General features: G+C 48.8%; 1 protein-coding gene across 7 annotated transcripts in view; it reads right to left on the bottom strand.

The window, feature by feature from the left end:
- The window catches only part of VAV2 (vav guanine nucleotide exchange factor 2), a 268,700-nt gene that overhangs the window by 35,569 nt on the left and 212,914 nt on the right, over positions 1-20,217 (bottom strand). For 4 of the 7 annotated variants that reach the window (XM_053282181.1, XM_053282176.1, XM_053282177.1 and 1 more), the window contains exons 6-12: positions 19,195-19,209; positions 16,128-16,226; positions 11,016-11,084; positions 8,801-8,901; positions 7,581-7,680; positions 6,779-6,874; positions 2,699-2,767 (exon numbers count right to left, since the gene is read on the bottom strand). In XM_053282181.1, the coding sequence (XP_053138156.1) occupies positions 2,699-2,767; positions 6,779-6,874; positions 7,581-7,680; positions 8,801-8,901; positions 11,016-11,084; positions 16,128-16,226; positions 19,195-19,209 (549 nt within the window). The remainder of the gene's footprint in view (positions 1-2,698; positions 2,768-6,778; positions 6,875-7,580; positions 7,681-8,800; positions 8,902-11,015; positions 11,085-16,127; positions 16,227-19,194; positions 19,210-20,217) is intronic. The other 3 variants (XM_053282179.1, XM_053282178.1, XM_053282182.1) reach the window with 1 other exon arrangement.

Here is a 20,217-nt window from a genome sequence, read left to right as displayed (position 1 = left end):
TTTACAACAACATTAAAAAGATCAAAACAAACATCAAAACATTCGCACAAGGAAAATCCCCACTTCTAGTTGAAAAGCTTGAGTGAATAAATGCGCTTTTAGTGACCTGAAGATGAAAGCTTTCTTCTCTCACTTTCATTCAGTTTCCCCCCATCTCTCTTCCATGATGGAGCCCAAGGCAGTGAACTGATAAGTTTCCCAGGAGGTCCCCTATCCAGGCACTGACGAGTCAGAGACTTCCTTATCTTCAGCAAGGTTGAGGCATCACGTGCCTTCAGGCCGTGGCTGTGACAATGACCTAATACAGGCAACTGTCAGGATTTATTGACTACACATCTGCAAGTAACTTGTAGTCATCAGCAGAAGAGCGAACAGCCTCCTGATGGGCTGAAAGAAAGACCCCTGTTCCCGGCATGCACACTGTCCATCGGGCCCTAGGGATGTGCAAACAGGTTTGACGTCGAACCACCCTGGTTCGCCAGTGTTTTTTAAATTTAATTTTTAAAAATCTAAATTTGCAAAGCACTCGCGAACAGGGGTGGTTTGACGTCGAACCTGCTTGCACATCCCTAGCGCCCGATGGACAGCGTGCATGCCAGGAACAGGGGTCCTTCTGTTGCGCCTTCCATGCTCGCTGGGGCGCACGACAGGGTCATGGGAAGCAGCCTCCGATGTGACACAGCAGTTCTCCTGATGTGCAGTGGAGTGGAGGGCAGCAGATTGCATGAGAACGCAGGAGGAGACCTCAGCAAGGGACTTGCTAGATCTTTTATGGCAGCATTTCTGAAGCACTGTGCCAGGGGCCCACAGGTGTGCTGGAAGAGAACTACTGCTGTGCCCTCAGGAACGCGCCAGTTCAATTGTGAAAAATTCTCCAGAGCCCAAAGCACCAACCCACTGAAGGGGCGGCCCGTGGGATCTCTGCAGGACTCGCCTCCTCTGAATCGGGCCCTGCTGGCGGCAGGCATGCAACTCTGCCAAGTCTCTGCTATTGGCTTCTCCGGGGTTGCAGGCAGGAGTCTCTCTCAGTCCTGCTAGGGAGGGAACCTGGAGCCTTCTGCATGCAGGTGCAATTCCCAGAGCAGCCCCATCCCCTAAGGGGAACATCTTCCAGTGCTCACACATGGAGTCTCCCATTCAAATGCAAACCAGGAGGCACCTGGCTTAGCAAAGGGGACCATTCATGCTTGCTACCATGTAGAATCCAAGCTCCCTTGGAACAGAATATCCATCCCCCCCCCTGCCCACGTGAGGATTGCATGGAGTCTGGGCTGCGGCCTGCTTAGTGAGAATCCGGGCTGTCCTTGTCACCAGCCATGTAGTGGTGCCCCCCTCCATAGCCCCCAGGCCCTGGGTTCAAATCCCTTCAGCAACGCACCAGACCAGACAACCACTCTCAAATCCCAAAGTCAAAACACACTCGTACTTGCGTGAAAAGATCAGGACGGCACAAAAATGCCAAGCTATTCTCTGGCGCTCTAAGCAAAGCCCAAACGTCCAACTGTCATGGCTGCCACCTGAATCTGGACTGGAGAGAGACTCTCCCAAACGTCCCCTCCCGTCTCAAGTGAGGTGCCCAAGCTGCCTGTTTCCTTGGCGCTCTCTGTCTCCTTCCCCCCTCGAATCTCCATCCTGTCAGCTTGGATTAGATCCGAGGGGGCGCAGGGTTTTCAAAGGAAAGCCCTGGGGGACGGACCTTCCACGGCTTTCTGAGGGACGAGAGATTAATCGCAGATGATCATCACAAGCCCAAGTGACAATACTCATAACGTCACGCTCTCCTCTGGTTTCGGATACTTCCTGGCAGGAACGGTTAGTAAGGAAAACCAAACAGAAAGCCTAATCGGGCAAGCCGGGAGCGTCCAACGCCACTCTCCAAAGCCGTGTCTTCAGCGGATGCACCTCAGTTACATTGCCTTAGGGCATTTCGAACTGTGCCCAGGGGACTCCTGAGATCCCGCATAAGCTGATCATGGAATCTCTTTATTCCGGGCTTCTCAAATTTGGGTCCCCAGATGCTGCTGGACTCCAACTCCAACAATGAGAGTTGCAGGTCAGCAACTTCGTGGAGACCTGAGGTCGAGAAACCCCACCTTAACAGCAATATAGGAAGCTGCCTTCTCCTGAGTCAGACCCTTGGTCCATCTGGATCAGGATTGTCTACCCAGACTGGCAGCGGCTCCTCCAAGGTTGCAGACAGGAGTCTCTTCTTCTTGGAACTTGGAACCTTCTGCATGCAAGCAGGAAGATGCTCCTCCCAGAGCGGCCCCATCCCCCGAGGGGTAGATCTTGCAGTGCTCACACATGTAGTCTCCCTTTCAAATGCAAACCAGGGCAGACCCTGCTTAGCAACAGGGACATTCATCCCATGCTTGCAACCACAAGACCAGGTCACCTCCCATTTTCCAAGGTTTCATGAAGGGGTTTTTCCCATCTCCTCCAGGGATTGAACTTGGGACCTTGGGCATGCAAGGCAGATGGATGCCCGATCCTCATAATAATCCAGCATAGGGAGATGCCTTCTCTTCTGTTCACTCTGGGGAAGAGGAGGGGATTAAAGGAGCCCTTACCAGGTGTTAGGTGGATGCATGGAGTGAGAGAGTGGTTGAGTTGAGCCAACCAAGGGGGCCCTCCAGTTCCACATATGGCCCTGGTCCTAGGGACGATAGACTCCTAGGCACCCCAGAGGAGTTCCTACCTGCATTGCTTCCAAGGCCTCCTTCAGCTGCTGCTTTTCCAGCCGATCCGAAGAGTGGCTGAGAAGCTCCTGAAAGGAAATCACAGGGATGTGAAAGGCCTCATCTGCTGTGCACTGGCTTCATCCGCACCCAGAAGCGAGTACCCATCTGCGAGAGGAACCGCTACAAAACACCTGCAACCAGTGTTCTCGCTAACAGGGATTCCCAGATGTTGTTGACTACAACTCCCAGAATCCCTGGCTTTGGCTGGGGGATGCTGGGAGTTGTGGTCAACAACATCTGGGAATCCCTGTTAGAGGCAACACTGCCTCCAACCACCAAATTACCAGGGGGCAGAGGACACATTGGTGGCGACGATGCTCAGGGCCCAGGGCCCCATCCACACCCAAAGCGTCCTACTCAGTTTTGGGAGCTATCTGGGTGTGTGCCCGATTTCCGAGGTCTGTGAGTTCTAAGCTAGGTTGGAGGAGGGGAAAGGGATTGGGGGGGGGAGGCAGGCGCAGCCTCTGGCACTCGGACTGAGCAAATCACGCTGTTGGAGCCCGCACTCTGCACGATAACTGTCCCCTCCTCCAACTGGGTTTTTAACTCACACACGTCCAAAAAACACTTCTTTACATGGTCATGTAAAGAAGTGTATAAGAACCTAAGAACAGCCCTGCTGGATCAGGCCCAAGAAGATCCATCTAGTCCAGCATCCTTTTTCACACCGTGGCCCACCAGATGCCTTTGGGGAGCCCACAGGCAAGAGGTGAAGGCCTGCCCTCTCTCTTCCTGCTGTTGCTCCCCTGCAACTGGTATTAGACGCATCTTGCCTCTGAGGCTGGAGGTTGCCTGTAGCCATAAAAACTAGTAGCCACTAATAGCCCAGTCCTCCACGAATTTGTCTAAGCCCCCTTTGAAGCCATCCAAGCTACAGGCCATCACCCTATCCCATGGCAGAGAGTTCCACAGATTAGGATTAAGTGCATAGACTTGTGTAGACTTTGTTGATTGATTGATTGATTGACTGATTGGAACTTCTTGTATACTGCCTCCTCCAAAGACTCTAGGCAGTGAACAACAGAAATACCAACAATCAATTTTTTAAAAAAAATTTTAAAGGGCAAATGCCTGGCAAAACAGGTGTGTCTTGCCTTAAAAGCAGCCAGGGAGGGGGCTGAATGAATGCGGGGGAGAAAGAGTGTTCCAAGGAAGAGGGAACTTCTGATTAGCCTTGTGGTTTTAACTTGTTTTAAGGTTTTTAATTCGGCTTTGTTGCAGAATTATATTATAATATCTTATATTTGGTGATGTACAAATATGGGAGGAAAGCTGGTCTTGTGGTAGCCAGCATGACTTGTCCCCTTGGCTAAGCAGGGTCCATCCTGATTTGCATTTGAATGGGAGACTCCATGTGTGAGCACTGTGAGATCTTCCCCTCAGGGGATGGGGCCGCTCTGGGAAGAGCAGAAGGTTCCCAGTTCCCTCCCTGGCAGCATCTCCAAGATCGGGCTGAGAGAGGTTCCTGCCTGCAACCTTGGAGAAGCCACTGCCAGTCTGTGAAGACAATCCTGAGTGAGATCTGAAATGGACCAAGGGTGTCATTCAGTAAATGGAAGTTTCCTATGTTCCTAATGATAGCTAGATAGCTAGATAGGTAGGGAGACAGACAGAGGGATAGATGGATAGATGGATAGATGGATAGATAGATTCCCAAGATTGTGGAATGCGCTCCCTGCTGAGATACGATTCTTCCCATCTCTGGCAATTTTCAAAAAACACCTGAAAACCCATCTTTTCACCCAGGCTTTCTCAGGTTCCTAAATCTTTGGGGGGTTTTAATCTCTGGTTTATTTTTAAATTGTTAAATTGTTTTAAGTTTTTTGTATATGTTTTTAACTGGTTTTATGCTATGGTTAACCGCCCAGAGACAAAAGTTTGGGGCGGTGTACAAATATGATTGATTGATAGATAGATAGATAGATAAATAAATAAAATAGATAAATAAGATCGATAGATCGATAGATCGATAGATAGATATCATTTATCTGCTATGTTAAATGCTGTGTGCTTCCTATCAATACGTTGCGTTTTAGGGGGCCTGTACTCAGGTTCACCTTTAAAGTGAACTCACGGACCGTCATTCACACAAAAACATTTCCCTGTGTACAGACCTCTCTAATGTCTGAATGGGGACCATGCTGGGGAACGGGGGTCCAAGATCTCCAGCCACAGAATCGCCAGCGGGTGGGTGGGTGGGGGGCTTTGAGTGCCCCCGTTAACTGAGAACTGTCAGGAGGAATTTCACACATAATCAGATTATTTGCAAGCTTATTTCCCATCCATTAATTGCCTCTCGTGGCGAACAATGCAGAATCCGCCTGGGTCACGCTGCGCTTCAGAAGACTCTGTCACACTAAGGAGCTGGAGTAATTATGCCATTAATGCTTACAAGAGAGAAAAAAGGGATAAAATAAATTTGGCCCTTCTGCATCGAGTGGGATTATATATCCCCTGTTGGAAAGGGGTGTTGAAGAGTGCTTGGGAAGAGGACGGATCAGGGCTGCACTTGGGCCCAGGCTAAACCCCTGCACCTGTTTACAAGGGTGGGGCTCAGCCCCCGTACGTGTGGAAAAGTTTGTGTGAGCCAGTTGCAATGCAGTGGTTCGTGTGCTGAGCTAGGACTGGGGAGACCTGAGTTCAAATCACCTTTCGGCCATGCAATTCACTGGGCGACTCCAGGAAAGCCACTTCTCTCTCAGTCTAACCTACCTCACTGGGTTGTTGTGAGGATAAACATAACCGTGATCTCGGAATCTCCTGCTCAAACAATGTTACGGAGTGGTCCCAAATCCTAGTATTGTGAGAGATGGAGACCGTTTTCTCCATCACAATATTCGATTAATATTATATTTGCCTTACAACTTAGGAACATAGAAAACTGCCTTCTACTGAGTCAGACCCTTGGCCCATCGAGTTCAGTATTGTCTACACTGACTGGCAGCGGCTCTCCAAGGCTTCAGGCAGGAATCTCTCCCAGCTCTACCTGCAGATGCTGCCAGGGATTGAACTGGGGACCTTCTGCATGCAAAGCAGATAGGAAGCACATCTAGTCCAGCATCCTGCTTCACGCAGTGGCCCACCAGACGCCCCTGAGAAGCCCACAGGCAGGAGTTGAGGGCATGCCATCCCTCCTGCTGTTGCTCCCCTGCAACTGGTACTCAAGAGGCATCCTGCCTTTGATGCTGTAAGTGGCCCATAGCCCTCCGACTAGTAGCTGTTGAGAGACCGCTCCTCCATGAAGTTATCCAAACCCCTCTTAAAGCCATCCAGGTGGTTGGCTATCATCACATCTTGTGGCAGAGAGTTCCACAAGTTGATCATGTGTTCTGTGAAAATGTACTTTTGTCGGCCCTAAATTTCCGGGCAATCAATTTCATTGGATGACCCCTGGTTCTAGTGTTATGTGAGAGCGAGAAGAATTTCTCTCTGTCCACTTTCTCCACACCATGCATGATTTTATCTATCATGCATCTATCATGTCTCCCCACATTCGTCCTTTTTCTGAACTAAATAGCCCCAGGTGTTGTAGCCTTGCCTCATAAGGAAGGTGCTCTAGGCGCTCGAGTCAGACCATTGGTCCATCTAGCTCAGCATCGTCTACCCAGACTGGCAGCAGCTTCTCCAAGGTTGCAGGCAGAGTCTCTCTCAGCCCTATCTGGAGCTGCTAGGAAAGAAACTTGGAATCTTCTACATGCAAGCAAGCAAGCAAGCAAGCAAGCAAGCAAGCAAGGAAGCAGGTGCTCTTTCCAAAGCAGGCCCATGCCCTAAGGGGAATATCTCACAGTGCTCACGCATGTAGTCTCCCATCTAAATGCAAACCAGGGCAAACCCTGCTTATCAAACGGGGGCATTCATGTTCGCTGCCACAAGACCAGTTCTCCCAAGCCATCTCTTTGGGTGGACTCAAAAGCCCCAAATGCCTCTTTAGCCTTTCTCCATTCAGAAAGCACTCCGGCTTCCTGGAGCGCCTTTGTACATTTCAGATGAACGAAATGGCTGAATATGCCCGAACTCTGGTGGAGAAAGCGCCTTACTTTTAACAGGAGGTGATACTTCAAAACCCTCTGCATTGGGACCACCAGCAGGTCCTGCAGCTTGAACTTCCCATCTTGAACTTTCAACGTACATTCCTAAAGAAAAAGGAAAGAGAGAAAATACATCCGTGCCCATTCTTGCGGAGAAGTTCCCCAAAGGAGCTTTCTGTCTGTGTGCACTGCTCTGGACAACTTGGATGAAGAGCGGAATATAAATGTAACAACAACAACAACAACAACAACAAAAGTAAGCCTAACCCCCTGCTAAGTGTCCAGAAGCATCTTTTCAAAGTGTTGATTCTCTTTTCATTTAGCAGGGGGAGAGCAACTGGCCCTTATCCATCCCCAGCACAGCATCCTTCCAGTGGCTGTTGCTGGGGTCTATCTTCTGTCTCTTTTTTAGACTGTGAGCCATTTGGGGGACAGAGAGCCATCTTATTTATTTATCTCACGGCTGCTCAACTTCAGCCCTCCTGCAGATGTTGGCCTACAACTCCCATAATCCTTGGCTATTGGCCTCTGTGGCTGGGATCATGGGAGTTGTAGTCGAAAAACAGCTGGGGGGAGTGGCCCAAAGTTCTCTCTATTTCTCTATGTAAAACACTTTGGGGACTTTTGTTGAAAAGCATATATAAATATTCGTAGCAGTAGTAGTAGTAAAAATTAGGAGCCCGTCTTAAATTCAGAATCCTCTTCCATTGGGGTCAATGCAGTGATAACATTATTTAACTTGTTTTTCTTTTTTAAGGGGGTCGTCTTAAATTCAGGAGTCACATTCTATTTGAGTAAATACGGTGGTCACCTCGACTTTCTGCCGGACGTCCTCTCGGTTGGCCATGAGATGGTTGAGCGTGGTCTGTGCGTATTCCATGCGGCTACAGTATTCGCCGTATATCAACAGCCTGCAGAGAGGTGGGGAAGTGGAGAAATTATTGGCCTCACATTCACGGACATTTACATCCATTCGTTAGGGATGTGCACAAAACTGGATTTCCCAGTTCGGTTATAGGAGCTGTAGTCAACAACATCTGGGAATCCCTGTTAGAGGGAACACTGGATGGGGCCGCTCTGGGAAGAGCATATGCATACTTGCATGCAGAAGGTTCTGAGTTCCCTCCCTGGCAGCATCTCCAGATAGGGCTGAGAGAGACTCCTGCCTGCAAGCTTGGAGAAGCTGCTGCCAGTCTGTGAAGACAATACTGAGCTAGATAGACCAAGGGTCTGACAGCAGATGGCAGCTCCCTTTGTTCCTATGACATTTACTAATGTTTTCCTTTCGCTTGCATCGTCTTTGCCTCCTTCCTGCCAACTTGGCTGCATACTTATGTCGAAACCACCATCCCCAGAAAATCCTCTGAGGGTAAATCAGAATTTCTGTGAGCCACAACACACACACTCTCTCTCTTTGCTGTCAAGTTAACAGGAATGCCTTTCTGGAGCGTCTCAGTGGTTGGAGCTCCAAATGAAACCCTTGATTTGCGGGCTCAGCGATTTGGAACAGGATGACTGAAATTGGGCACGCACAAAACCCCCCTGAGAAATTTGCTTTAGGAGATATCTGGTGATTACGCTAGTTGAAATGTAACCTGGGTATGTGGAGATTTGCCAAACAGAGACATATCACTGCAATCTGCCATGTGCCTGACCTTCCTTGACAGCAAAGCCCACAAGGAATAACTTCAGCCTTCTAATAGGACAAGCAGGTCAAGGTTTACTTCTGCTTTGCTTTCGGGCAGGATTTAGCATCCCGTGTGACCTGCAAAAGGCTCAGGTTTCTGAGAATGGCATAAGTATGGCATGTGAGTATGGACTCCTGACACCTTGGCACAGCATTTGGCAACCTGGACATCTCCACTGTTGATTATATTTAAGTTTCTAGCCCTCATGGATGTGGCAGGCGTTTTTGAGCAGGCTTGTACAACATCTCACTCTGCGTGCTCTGATGGGAGGCCAGAACACAAAGCAGCGGGTGGCACACAGGACCCTAATAAGTGTATTCTCCCTCCTCAGCTGCCATTTTACCTTTCCTTGAATTCCAGAAAGACTTTGGCTAAGCTGCTCCCTCCAGACATCATGGCGACATCAATGGATCGCAGAAAATTGAAGTGCACCTTAATGAGGTCCTAAAAATGAAGCATACGAATTCGGAAATTTGGAACAACTCAAAATAACAGGAGAACGTTTTTCTTATGCCCCTATGAAGGAAATAAAACAGAATTTGCTGCCTCCTTCAAACAAAGAAATTGAGCCATCATTAACACTCAGGGCCTCCGGTGGGAGGGGGAAAGTGTCTTTAAACTGAATTGGGACTAGTATGCATTTCGGGCTGAAGGTTGGACAGTGAGAGGAGTTGTGTGCATGAATCACACAGTAATAATTAGGTCTTAAGGGGCAGCCCAGCAGTAGTGAGGTAAAATGGAAGTCCCACCCAAATGAAGAGTACAGGAAGGAACATGAACTCTGGCAAAATCAATGCAAGGATAAAATAAGGAAAGCAAAAGAGAGAGTTTGGGGAGCAGATGGCTAGAAGGGTCAAGGGAGATAACAAAAACTTCTTTCAATATATCAGAAGCAGGAAACCTGCCAGGGAGGCGGTTGGCCCCTGAGATGATGAGGGCGTGAAAGGGGTTACTAAGGAAGAGAAGGAGTTTGCAGAGAAGTTGAATGAGTTCTTTGCATCTGTCTTCATGATGGAGGATACGGACCCGCTCCGGAACTGAGTTTCTCAGCCTCAGAGGCTGAACTGGGCCAATTCGAGGTGACAAGGAAAGATGTTCTAAACTGTCTTGAAAAAACTAAAAATTAAGATATCGCCAGAGCCAGATGGCATCTATCCAAGAGTTCTGAAGGAACTCAGTTGTGAAATTTCTGATCTCCTAGCGAAAATATGTAACTTGTCCCTCTAATCAGGATCTGTACCAGAGGACTGGAAAGTAGCCAATGTGACTCCAATTTTCAAAAAATGGATCCAGGGGCATCCCCGAAATTACAGGCCAGTCAGTTTAACTTGGGTGCTGGGTAGATTGATGGAAAGCATACTTAAGGACAAAATCGTTAAGCATACAGAAGAACAGGCCTTGCTGAAGGAGAACCAGCCTGGCTTCTGCAAGGGCAAGTCTTGCCTCACTAACCGTTTGGAGTTCTTTGAGAGTGTCAACAGGCATGTAGATAAAGGTCGTCCAGTTGACATAGTATACTTAGACATCCAAAAAGCTTTTGACAACATTCCTCACCAAAGGTTCTTGAGTAAACCTAGCAGATATGGGATAAGGGGACGGGTTCATGTGTGGATCGGTAACTGGTTGAAGGATAGGAAACAGAGGGTAGGGATCAATGGAGAGTTTTCACAATGGAGGGAAGTAAGAAGTGGGGTCCCCCAGGGATCTGTACTGGGACCGGTGCTTTTTAATCTATTCATAAATGATCTAGACACAGGGGTAAGCAGCAATGTGGCCAAATTTGCAGATGACACTACACTATTTAGGGTAGTGAAATCCACAACAGATTGTAAGGAGTGCCAAAAATATCTCTCCAAACTGGGGGAGCTGGTGACAAAATGGCAAATGCGGTTCAATGTTAGCAAGTGTATAGTGATGCATATTGGGGCAAAAAAACCCAATTTCACATATCCACTGATGGGATCTGAGCTGTCAGTGACTGACCAGGAGAGAGATCTTGGGGTCGTGCTGGACAGCTCATTGAAAGTGTCCACTCAATGCACAGCAGCTGTGAAAAAGGCTAATTCCTTGCTAGGAATCATTAGGAAGGGGACTGAAAATAAAACTGCTAATATTATAATGGCCTTATACAAATCTATGGTGCAGCCACATTAGGAGTATTGCATAAAGTTCTGGTCACCATATCTTAAGAAGGACATTGTAGAACTTGAAAAGGTGTGGAAGAGGGCAACCAAGATGATCAGGGGCCTGGAGCACCTTCCTTATCAGAAGAATCAAACCCACCAAGGGCCAGAGAAAGCCCGAGACAGGATTCACTTCCAAGAGATGGTGACACCATCCCAACCTATCCAGTCAGCTGGTCTGTCTGTGTAAATGCTTCAGCCAAGCAGAGGAGATGACTAGATCTTTCTTGCCAGGGAGTGGAGCCTTCTCCTTAAAGTGAATGATAATGTGCCGTGGAACTTAACTTGAAACCCAGGCTTCTTAAATCAGGGGAAAGCACCAGCAGTTTACAGAAAGAGTAAGAGATTTAAGGGTTCATACTGAGACGGCAGTACCTCCAAATTGATAAATATCGCTTCCATGTCCTGTGGAGTCAGGACCGGCCGTAGTGGATTCATGTAATTCTGCAAAAGGCAAAATTGAAACAGATGAAAAGTGGAAATGGAAACAAATGCCGCATATTTCATCCCCTACATGCTGGACTTGTGCAGCAGCTAGAGAGGGGGAAATTATTCAAAGCAGAGCTGCACCAGAAAGGAACCTAGAAAGCAGCCTTATACAGGGTCAGACTATTGGTCCATCTAGCTCAGTACTGTCTACACTGGCAGCATCTCCCAAGGTTTTTAGATAGGGATCCTTTCCCAGCCCTCCCTAGAGATGCTGCCATGGAGTGAACCTGGATCTTCTACGTGCAAAGCAGATGCTCTATCAATGAGCTACGGCCCCCTTCCCAAATGGCAAAGATTTTGAGAATATGCAGAGTGCGTTTGACATGGGCATTTGCATACAGAAGAGCAATTGAGATGGGGGATACACCATAGCTTTGCATGCAAAAGTTCCCAAATTCACACCCCGACAACTCCAGGTAGGACAGGGAAAGACTCCTGCCTCAAACTTAAGGACAGAAGAAGAGCCCTGCTGGATCGGGCCCAAGGAGGCCCATCTAGTCCAGCATCCTGTTTTGCACAGTGGCCCACCAGGTGCTGCTGGAAGCCACAGGCAGGAGCTGAGGGCATGCCTTCTCTCTTGCTGTTGCTCCCCTGAAACTGGCATTTGTATTTGTATTGTTAGATTTCTATACCGCCTTTATTAAAACAATCCCAAGGCTGTTTATAAAACATTTTAAGCAACATATACATAAATAAATATAAGATCGGTCATGATGCCTGGAACAACCAGTCTTGGTTTATTCTAAACAAATCCCCCAAACGATACAGTATCAAGACATAAACTCCAGGTGTGAAGTTGGGATGAGGGGCCTCTGAGGCTGGAGGTGGCTTATAGCCCTCCGACTAGTAGCCGTTGATAGAACTCTCCTCCATGAAGGTATCCAAGCCCCTCTTAAAGCCATCCAGGTTGTTGGCCGTCACCACATCTTGTGGCAGAGAGTTCCACTTTGGGGGAAGTTCCACTTTGGGGAGCTGCTGCCAGTCAGTGAAAGCAATATCGAGACAGACTGACCAGTGATCAGACTCCGTATGGGGCAGCTTCCTACGTTCCTAGGGTCGGCTTTGGAACTAACTTTCAAAGGCGATCTCGCAGCGGACGGTGCTCACCTGTGGCCACTCATCCAAATGCAAACCAAGGCAGTCTCTGTCTAGCAAAGGGCACAATCCGTGCTCACTACCAGACCAGCTCTCCTCCCAAATCCAAGCTCTCCAAATTCAAGGGGGTGGGATGCAGCCCCCTTCTGGCCTGCACTCACAGTGGGGCTTTGCCACACACCATCTGCAGCTCTGCTCTGCCCATGAAAAGCAGCGCGTGGCCCCGGAGACCTTCTCCTTGGAACTGGAGATCTTCCGCTCTCTGGATCTGGCACAAGAGCGCGAGGTGTGCAGAGGAGAGGCTGCTGGAGTGGGCAGGACCAGCACTCGAAAAGCCTGTCACTTGTTTTCAAGTGTTTGGCTTCATCACTCAAGTGGCCCAAAGGAGGTTTGAGTCAACCAAGAATGTTAAAGCGTCGAATCCACCTGGCCTAATCTACCTGTAGAAACACAGGACGCTGCCTTTTACTGCGTCCACCTAGCGACACTAACTGGCAGCGGCTCTCCAGGGTTTGAGGTGCGATCCTCCCTCAGCCCTGCCTGAAAATGCTGCCAGCCTGGGACTGAGCCGGAGAGGTACATGGTTCAGCCTTTTTCTGGAGTGTTGCCATGCCAGACGGCAGGGAAGGGGATGGAAATTAGTTTCAAAGCCGACCCTAGGAATGTAGGAAGCTGCCTCATACGGAGTCTGATCATTGGTCAATGCGGCTCAGTATTCCTTGCACTGACTGGCAGCAGGGTCTTTCCCTGTCCTACCTGGAGGGGTCAGGGTGTGAACCTGGGACCTTTTGCATGCAAAGCTATGGTTCCTACCCCCTCAATTGCTCTCCTGTATGCAAATGCTCATGTCAAAGGCTCTCTGGATATTCTCCAAATGTTTGGCCAAACTAATATTTGATTTCAGCACTGGGCTATTTTGAGATGGACAGCATACAAAAGGATTTCATATTTAACTACCACTTTGTTTGTTTGTTTGTATGTCAGGTTATGGTGCTTCACAGAGCAATACAAACAAACCAGGAGCTATCCCAGGAAGCAAACAATCTACATTTTGACAGTGGAGAAGGCAACTGAATCACAGAATGTTGGCGCTGCAAGGGACCTTGGAGGTCTTCTAGTCTGACCCCTTGCTCAGTGGAGAAATCTGCTACAGCCTCCCTGATAGGTGGAGGTCCAGGCTCTTGATAGGCGAGGGAGAGGGAACAAGGGATGGGTTTTGAGTACATTCAGTTATGCATTCACAGCCTTTGTTCCAGCCCGGGAGAGGATTAAGATGTCAATCAAGGGATCTTGAAGGTCATCTAGTCCAACCCCCTTCTCAGTGCAGGACTCTGCCGCTGCATCTCTGAGAAACGCCAAAAAGCTCCAGTGAGGAAGAGGAGAGCTGGTCTGGTGGCAGCCAGCAGGAATCGTCCGCTTTGCTAAGCAGGGTCCACCCTGGTTTGCATTTGAATGGGAGACTACATGTGAATACTGGAAAATATTTCCTTTAGGGGATGGGGCCGCTCTAGGAAAAAGCACCTGCCTGCTTGCAGGCAGAAGGTTCCAAGTTCCCTCCCTGGCAGCATCTCCAGGATAGGGCTCAGAGAGATGCCTGCCTGCAACCTTGGAGAGGCCGCTGCCAGTCAGTGTAGACAATATCAAGCTAGATGGACCTAGGGTCTGACTCAGTATATGGCAGTTTCCTATGTTCCTATGAGAGTCTGCCATTGCATGAGGCAGGCTGTTCCAATGTCAAACAGCTTCTGCCAAGGGCTTGCTTGCTTAAACATCAATATACTGCCCCAGCTAAAGTCTTATTAAAAGGTTGGGTAAGGAGGAGGGATTTGGAGGAGGGATGAGAGGTGGCACCCGTTAGGAATTTGGGGAAGAGTAACAGGCATAAGAAACAGCTAGGGTGAACTGACAAAACTGTGTTGGGGGCAGAGGAATATCATTCTCAAATTTCAACGGCCCCGTGGACAACATTCAATAGGTGAAGTCTCTCTGTCCTTCCATCTTATTCACTTGCACATTTTTTCCATCAAGGAAATGAAAAGCCAATCATAGCCAGAGTCATTTTCCCCCTAAATAAATAAATAAATTTTATTTTATTTGCTTCTACTGCTTCTACTCAACTGCTAATCACCAAAGGGAAAAGTAATCACTATTCCCCGGCACTTGGCAGGGCCCCATAATACAGCTGGAGCCTTCACCTTCTTCTTTTTGAAGCAAGAACCAACCCATAGTTCATCAAAACCAATTAACAGCCATGAATGCGCGGAGCAGAATGTTTCTTTGAATCCAATTAGTCTCCACAACAAGACGGCGCCGGCGAGAAGCCGAGATAAATGGATTTCCTTCCCTATCGCTTGAAAGCCATCAAGCCACGATAAGGGAGCCGGCAGGAATTGGCGTTATCGGGGAGACATCATGCGGGCCACGTGGCAAGAATGGTGAGGCCTTGGGGAAGTCCTGGAGGACCAGGGTGGGAAGGGCAAGGAGGCGGCAAAAGTGTCCTTTGACGTCGCAGAGAGGGTCCAAAAATGCCGCAGCAGACAAAACAGCAAGGTGAAAATCTCTTTCTCCTTTCAGAAGGCACCCAGCTCTGGAGAGGGTCTCCAAGGGTGGACAGAGACAGCTGCTGAGGAGCAAAGCCCCCTGTTTAAAAACACCTCCGTGAACAGCTTCAGTCATTATATGACTGGTGGACCTCAATATTTGTGGGGGTTCTGTTCCAGGCTGCAGCCACGGAGGTGGAAACCAGGAATATTGAGTTAAGGGAACCCCTAGGATTGCAGGGGCTAGGTTCCTGGCCGGCTGGATATCAGTCAAATTTCGCTTCTTACCTTGCTCTGCTGCTCTCCCTGAGTTGTGCTGTGGCCCCAAATTGCCCCAAAATCAGCTGGAAATCATCATTGCCCCCCCTATTTTTTAAACGAAGATGGGAGACATTTTGTGGCTCTGTTGAGGAAAATGGCATCTGGAAATGACCTCTGCGGTCATTTCCAGCCACCTCTGACTCGTGGATACGCGAGGCTGCCATGTCCCCGTCCCCCCACGTATACTGAGGTCGGGTGAATTTTTCCCAACCGCAGATACGCGAATCTGCAGATAACGAGGTCCACCTGTATATTTATTAGGTTTGCAGCCCACCCGTTATGAATATCTTCAAGAGCTTTCCCAGGCGGGCAGCTTTACTGCGGCAGAAGGAAGTGCCTAAAGTTCCGCCGTTTTGAGCATTGTGCCCAAGTGGTACTTTTTAAGGACACACGTAATGTGCAGTAACTGTGAATCATTGGGGGGAGGGGAGCTGGATAATGCCACTGGTCGTCTGGACGGTGCCTCCTGACACGGCTGTAAATGGGTCCCTCGTATGAACTTGCCCCCCAGCCTAAGTGTAGCGAAACTATGTTAAATCTCAGTTTGGAAAAGCAGTTGAGTCGGTGTCAACTCCTGGCACCCAGAGAGCCCTGTGGTTTTCTTTGGTAGAATACAGGAGGGGTTGACCATTACTTCCTCCCGCGATGATGAGATTATGAGATGATGCCTTTCAGCATCTTCCTCTATCGCTGCTGTCCGATAGAGGTGTTTCCCGTAGTCTGGGAAACACACCAGAGGGGATTCGAACCGGCAACCTCTGGCTTGCTAGTCAAGTCATTTCCCCGCTGAGGCATCAGGGAGCTATCCAAGTGTCTATACCAGGCTTCCCCAAACTGCAGCCCTCCAGATGTTGCTGAACTACAACTTCCAGCATACCCAGCCACAAAAAAATTGTGTCTAGGGATGCTGGGAGTTGTAGTTCAGCAACATCTGGAGGGCCGCAGTTTGGGGAAGCCTGGTCTATACATTCATGGGCTGTCCTATGTAAGAGAAATGACAGCCATGCAGCAGCAAACACCAAGGACCCTCCCGGGCACTCACCTTTTCTATGTCTTCCAGCGTCTTATAGTATTTGGCCTCCGTTTCATGGATTTCTAGCAAGCAGCAGTTTCTCTTGTCGTCTTCTGTCATGCCCATTTTCTAGGGGAAACACAACAAACGTCTTGAGTACCCCGGAGCAGCTTGTCTGGAACGGACAAGCACTCTAGCGAGTGGGAATTCTCTCCCGGGTGCTGGTTCCACGGCCCGGCTGTGACCTACTTTGACTTAGGGGCTCTTGGGTGTGCTCTGAATGTTGGTATTCAAGGCAGCAATTTCTCTTTCTGTTGGGGGTAAAATCTGAACCTGAACCTTGTGCATGCATAGGTCAAACTCGGGAGCCAAACGACATGATCTCTGGCTGATCCTTAGGGTTCCTCCTCTTCTTCTTCTAACTAAATGTAGCTGGGGGGGAGCTTTTAATTTGAGTAGTGAACCAGAGTGGGAGATGGATGCCTGCAGATGATGTATTTACCTGCAAAGAAGACGACTCCAAATTTAAGAAGACCAGCTTAGAAAACAGAGGCAAAATACAAGCTATACCTGTAGTTATCTAAAAGGAAGAAGACTCTGAATTTAAGATTCCCCCGACCCCCAATTTATAACATCACAGATTTTTTTTGGGGGGGGGGAATCTAGTCTTAGATTCAGGTAAATATGAAACTGGCCTCAAAGGAAAGGGTTACAAACATCCCCATGAATTACCAACCTTGGGTCCACACAGGTGATGCTCGGCTAAAACTACCACATCTCCAGTTAGAACAGTCTTTGTGGCAGGGTTTGATGGGTGTTGTAGACCAACAACATCTAAGGACTCAAGATTGGGAAGCCCTAGCACTGAGTATAGAATGCACTGACCATAAAGCACACTTCGTCTATAAAATGTGGAACTTTGGGTTGAAAAGGCATAGTCCATCTCCAAAAGTTGAGTTGAAAAGGCATAGTCCATAGTCCGAGTTCAAACAAAGCAACGAAATGAAGGAGTTGGGAAATCAGTCACGGATATCCCGACATAATGCACTGCTTGGCACACCAACTGATGTTTGTTTTCAGCCCAATACAGAAATTATGCTGAACGAGTGTACACTCCTCTGTACACATGTGCATGTATCTGTGTGAATGGCTATACCTGGGTTCTTTTTAAAAGTGAACCTGAGATCCAGCATTGTGTAGTGGTTAGAATGCTGGACTAGGACTGCAGAGACCCGAGTTCAAATCCCCCTTCAGCCATAAAACTAGCTGGGTGACTCTGGGCCAGTCACTTCTCTCTCAGCCTAACCTACTTCACAGGGTTGTTGTGAAAGAGAAACTCAAGTATATAGTACACCGCTCTGGGCTCCATGGAGGAAGAGCGGGATATAAAATGTAAAATAATAATAAATACAGACAGGAAGTGTACTTCTGTACCTGCATTCAGCTTAATATGTGAATGGCTGTACCTGTGTACAGAACTGTACCTGTGTACACTGTATACTTGTCATACAGGTGTTGAACATAACATGTGAATGGGCCTGAAATAGTGGGTCAGTGTCAGCGACAATATCAGCAATGGCAATGTCAGACACAGCGACAAAACAAAAAGCAGTTACAGAACAGAAGGTGTATTCCAACGCATTTCGAGTGATATCGTTCTCAAGGAATATTTCCACTGAACTGCCTGGAAGAGGACTTTCCCGCAAGCACGTCTGGCCAGGATTCTTGCCAGGAAGTCCCTCTTCCTGGCAGTTCAGTGAAAACATTCCTTGAAAACGATACCAGTCGAAACGCATTGGAATACACCTTCTGTTCTCCAGAAGACTGCCCGCTAATTGGTTGCGGGAAATGCCAGGATCCCTTGTAGGTAAAGGTAAAGTGAAGTATGCCGTTGAGTCAGAGTCAACTCCTGGTGACACCAGAGCCCCGTGGCTGTCTCTGGTAGAATACAGGAGGGGTTGACCATTGCCTCCTCCCGCGCAGTATGAGATGATGATGCCTTTCAGCACCTTCCTAGATCGCTACTGCCCGATAGAGGTGTCTCCCATAGTCTGGGAAACATACCAGCGAGGATTCAAACCGGCAACCTCTGGCTTGCTATTCAAGTCATTTCCCTGCTGCGCCATTAGGCCAGCTGGTTATTGGAAGCTACTGCTTGACTGATGGAAGCAGACTGAAGGATTTCAAACTTTCCAGTGGCCATTGACCAAAGTTGGACTTTACCTACGAAGCCACACTCTTCGCCAAAACTACCTCTCTCTTAAGTTGCCACAGCTCATGCCTGTCTTTTTGCAGTCTTCACTACATTTTTTTAAAAATCCATTTATTTGTGTCAGGGGCATCTGTGCATGAGGCTGAAAAGAGCCATCGACGTCACAGAAGGCAGCAGACAGGTGGGGATGTTGCATCGTTGAAACTGTTTGTGACAGGCATCTGGAAGGCAACCAAGCAGATTGGATTCACGTATTCTGGGTGAGCCCAAGGATTCTCAACCTTGGGTTCCCCAGATGTTGTTGGACTACAATGCCCATCCTCCCCTGCTGCAACGGCCCGGTCTTTGTGGCAGGAGATGATGGGAGTTGTAGCCCAACAACATCTGGGGCACTCGAGATTGAGAACCCTCGGGGGCGGGGTGCCTCTGGGTACCAGTTGCGAGGGAGTAACAGCAGGAGAGAGGGCATGTCCTCAACTCCTGCCTGTGGCTTCCAGCAGCATCTGGTGGGCCACTGTGCGAAATGGGATGCTGGACTAGATGGGCTTCCTTGGGCCTGATCCAGCAGGGCTGTTCTTATGTTTTTATGTTCTTAACCCCTGGGCTAACCAGTTCACAGACTGAGGCTCTTGCTCTCACCTGACATCCCCAGGTCCGATTCACACATGCACCTGTCACTTGACACATGCACCTGTCACTTGACACATGCACCTGTCACTTGACAACCCATCGCTCATCCCAGCTCTTCAGGCTCATTCACACATTATGTTGAGTTCAGGGGGATTCAAAGCTGTGCGTTTTCAAGTGTACAGAATCTGGTGTGCTAATGGAGTGTGCAAAAAGCCCCAGGAAGAAAATCTATTTCACTGGCAGTTGGGTACTTACCTGCATATATCTGATCTGAAGCATGCAGGGATGACAAGCAAAATGAAGCATGATTATATACGTTGCATCAGAAGCCACCTGCTTTTAAAAGAACCGCACCCATCCTGTGTTCAAGGAGGGAGGGTTGTCTCTTCCCAAAAGCCCACCCTCCAATTCTAGGGGCAGGAGAGGTACAACTCTTTCCCCACAAATGGATCAATTGCTGGTGTGCACCAGATTTATACCTTCCGGTCTCAAAGGGCACCTATAACAGGCTGCATAGCCAGCAAGTTCTACAGCAGAATTGCATGGCAGAGTTCCAAAGTGGTACATAGGAAGCTGCCATATACTGAGTCAGACCCTTGGTCCACCTAGCTCAGGATTGTCTACCCAGACTGGCAGCAGCTCCTCCAAGGTTGCAGGCAGGAGTATCTCTCAGCCCTATCGTGGAGATGCTGCCGGGGAGGGAACGTGCAACCTTCTGCATACAAAGCACGTGTTCTAGTGAATATATTGAAATGAATGACAAGGGATGCCCACTAAAAAGCCTTGGTTCTTTCCAAAGGGCCATAGGAAGGCATGGAATCCCCAGAAATTCCATGCATTCCTATCGCCCTTTGGAAGTAGCAACATAGGAACATCGGAAGCTGCCATATTCGGAGTCAGGAGCCTGGTCCATCTAGCTCAGCGTTGTCTACCCAGACTGGCAGCGGCTTCTCCAAGCTTGCAGGCAGGAATCTCTTTCAGCCCTGTCTTGGAGATGCTGCCAGGGAGGGGACTTCCCAGAGCGGCTCCATCCCCTCTGGGGACTATCTGACAGTGCTCACACTTCTAATCTCCCATCCAAATGCAAACCAGGTCAGCACCTGCTTAGCAGAGGGGACAATTCATGCTTGCTCCCACAAGACCAGCGCTTTCCCCTAATTCAGGCTACGTGTCAGTTCTAGCTTCTACGCAGCAGAGGGGAGGGGAAAGGAAAGGAAAGGTAGCTCACAGCCAGCAAGAACAGATCTTCGCATCAGTTTCCTAGAGCAAGGCTCTCCC

The sequence above is a fragment of the Hemicordylus capensis genome, chromosome 17 (genome assembly GCF_027244095.1).
Source record: "Hemicordylus capensis ecotype Gifberg chromosome 17, rHemCap1.1.pri, whole genome shotgun sequence".
NCBI classification, from domain to species: domain Eukaryota; kingdom Metazoa; phylum Chordata; class Lepidosauria; order Squamata; family Cordylidae; genus Hemicordylus; species Hemicordylus capensis.
The sequence above is the reverse complement of the archived record's forward strand: the minus strand, read 5'-3'. Positions and strand labels throughout refer to the sequence as shown.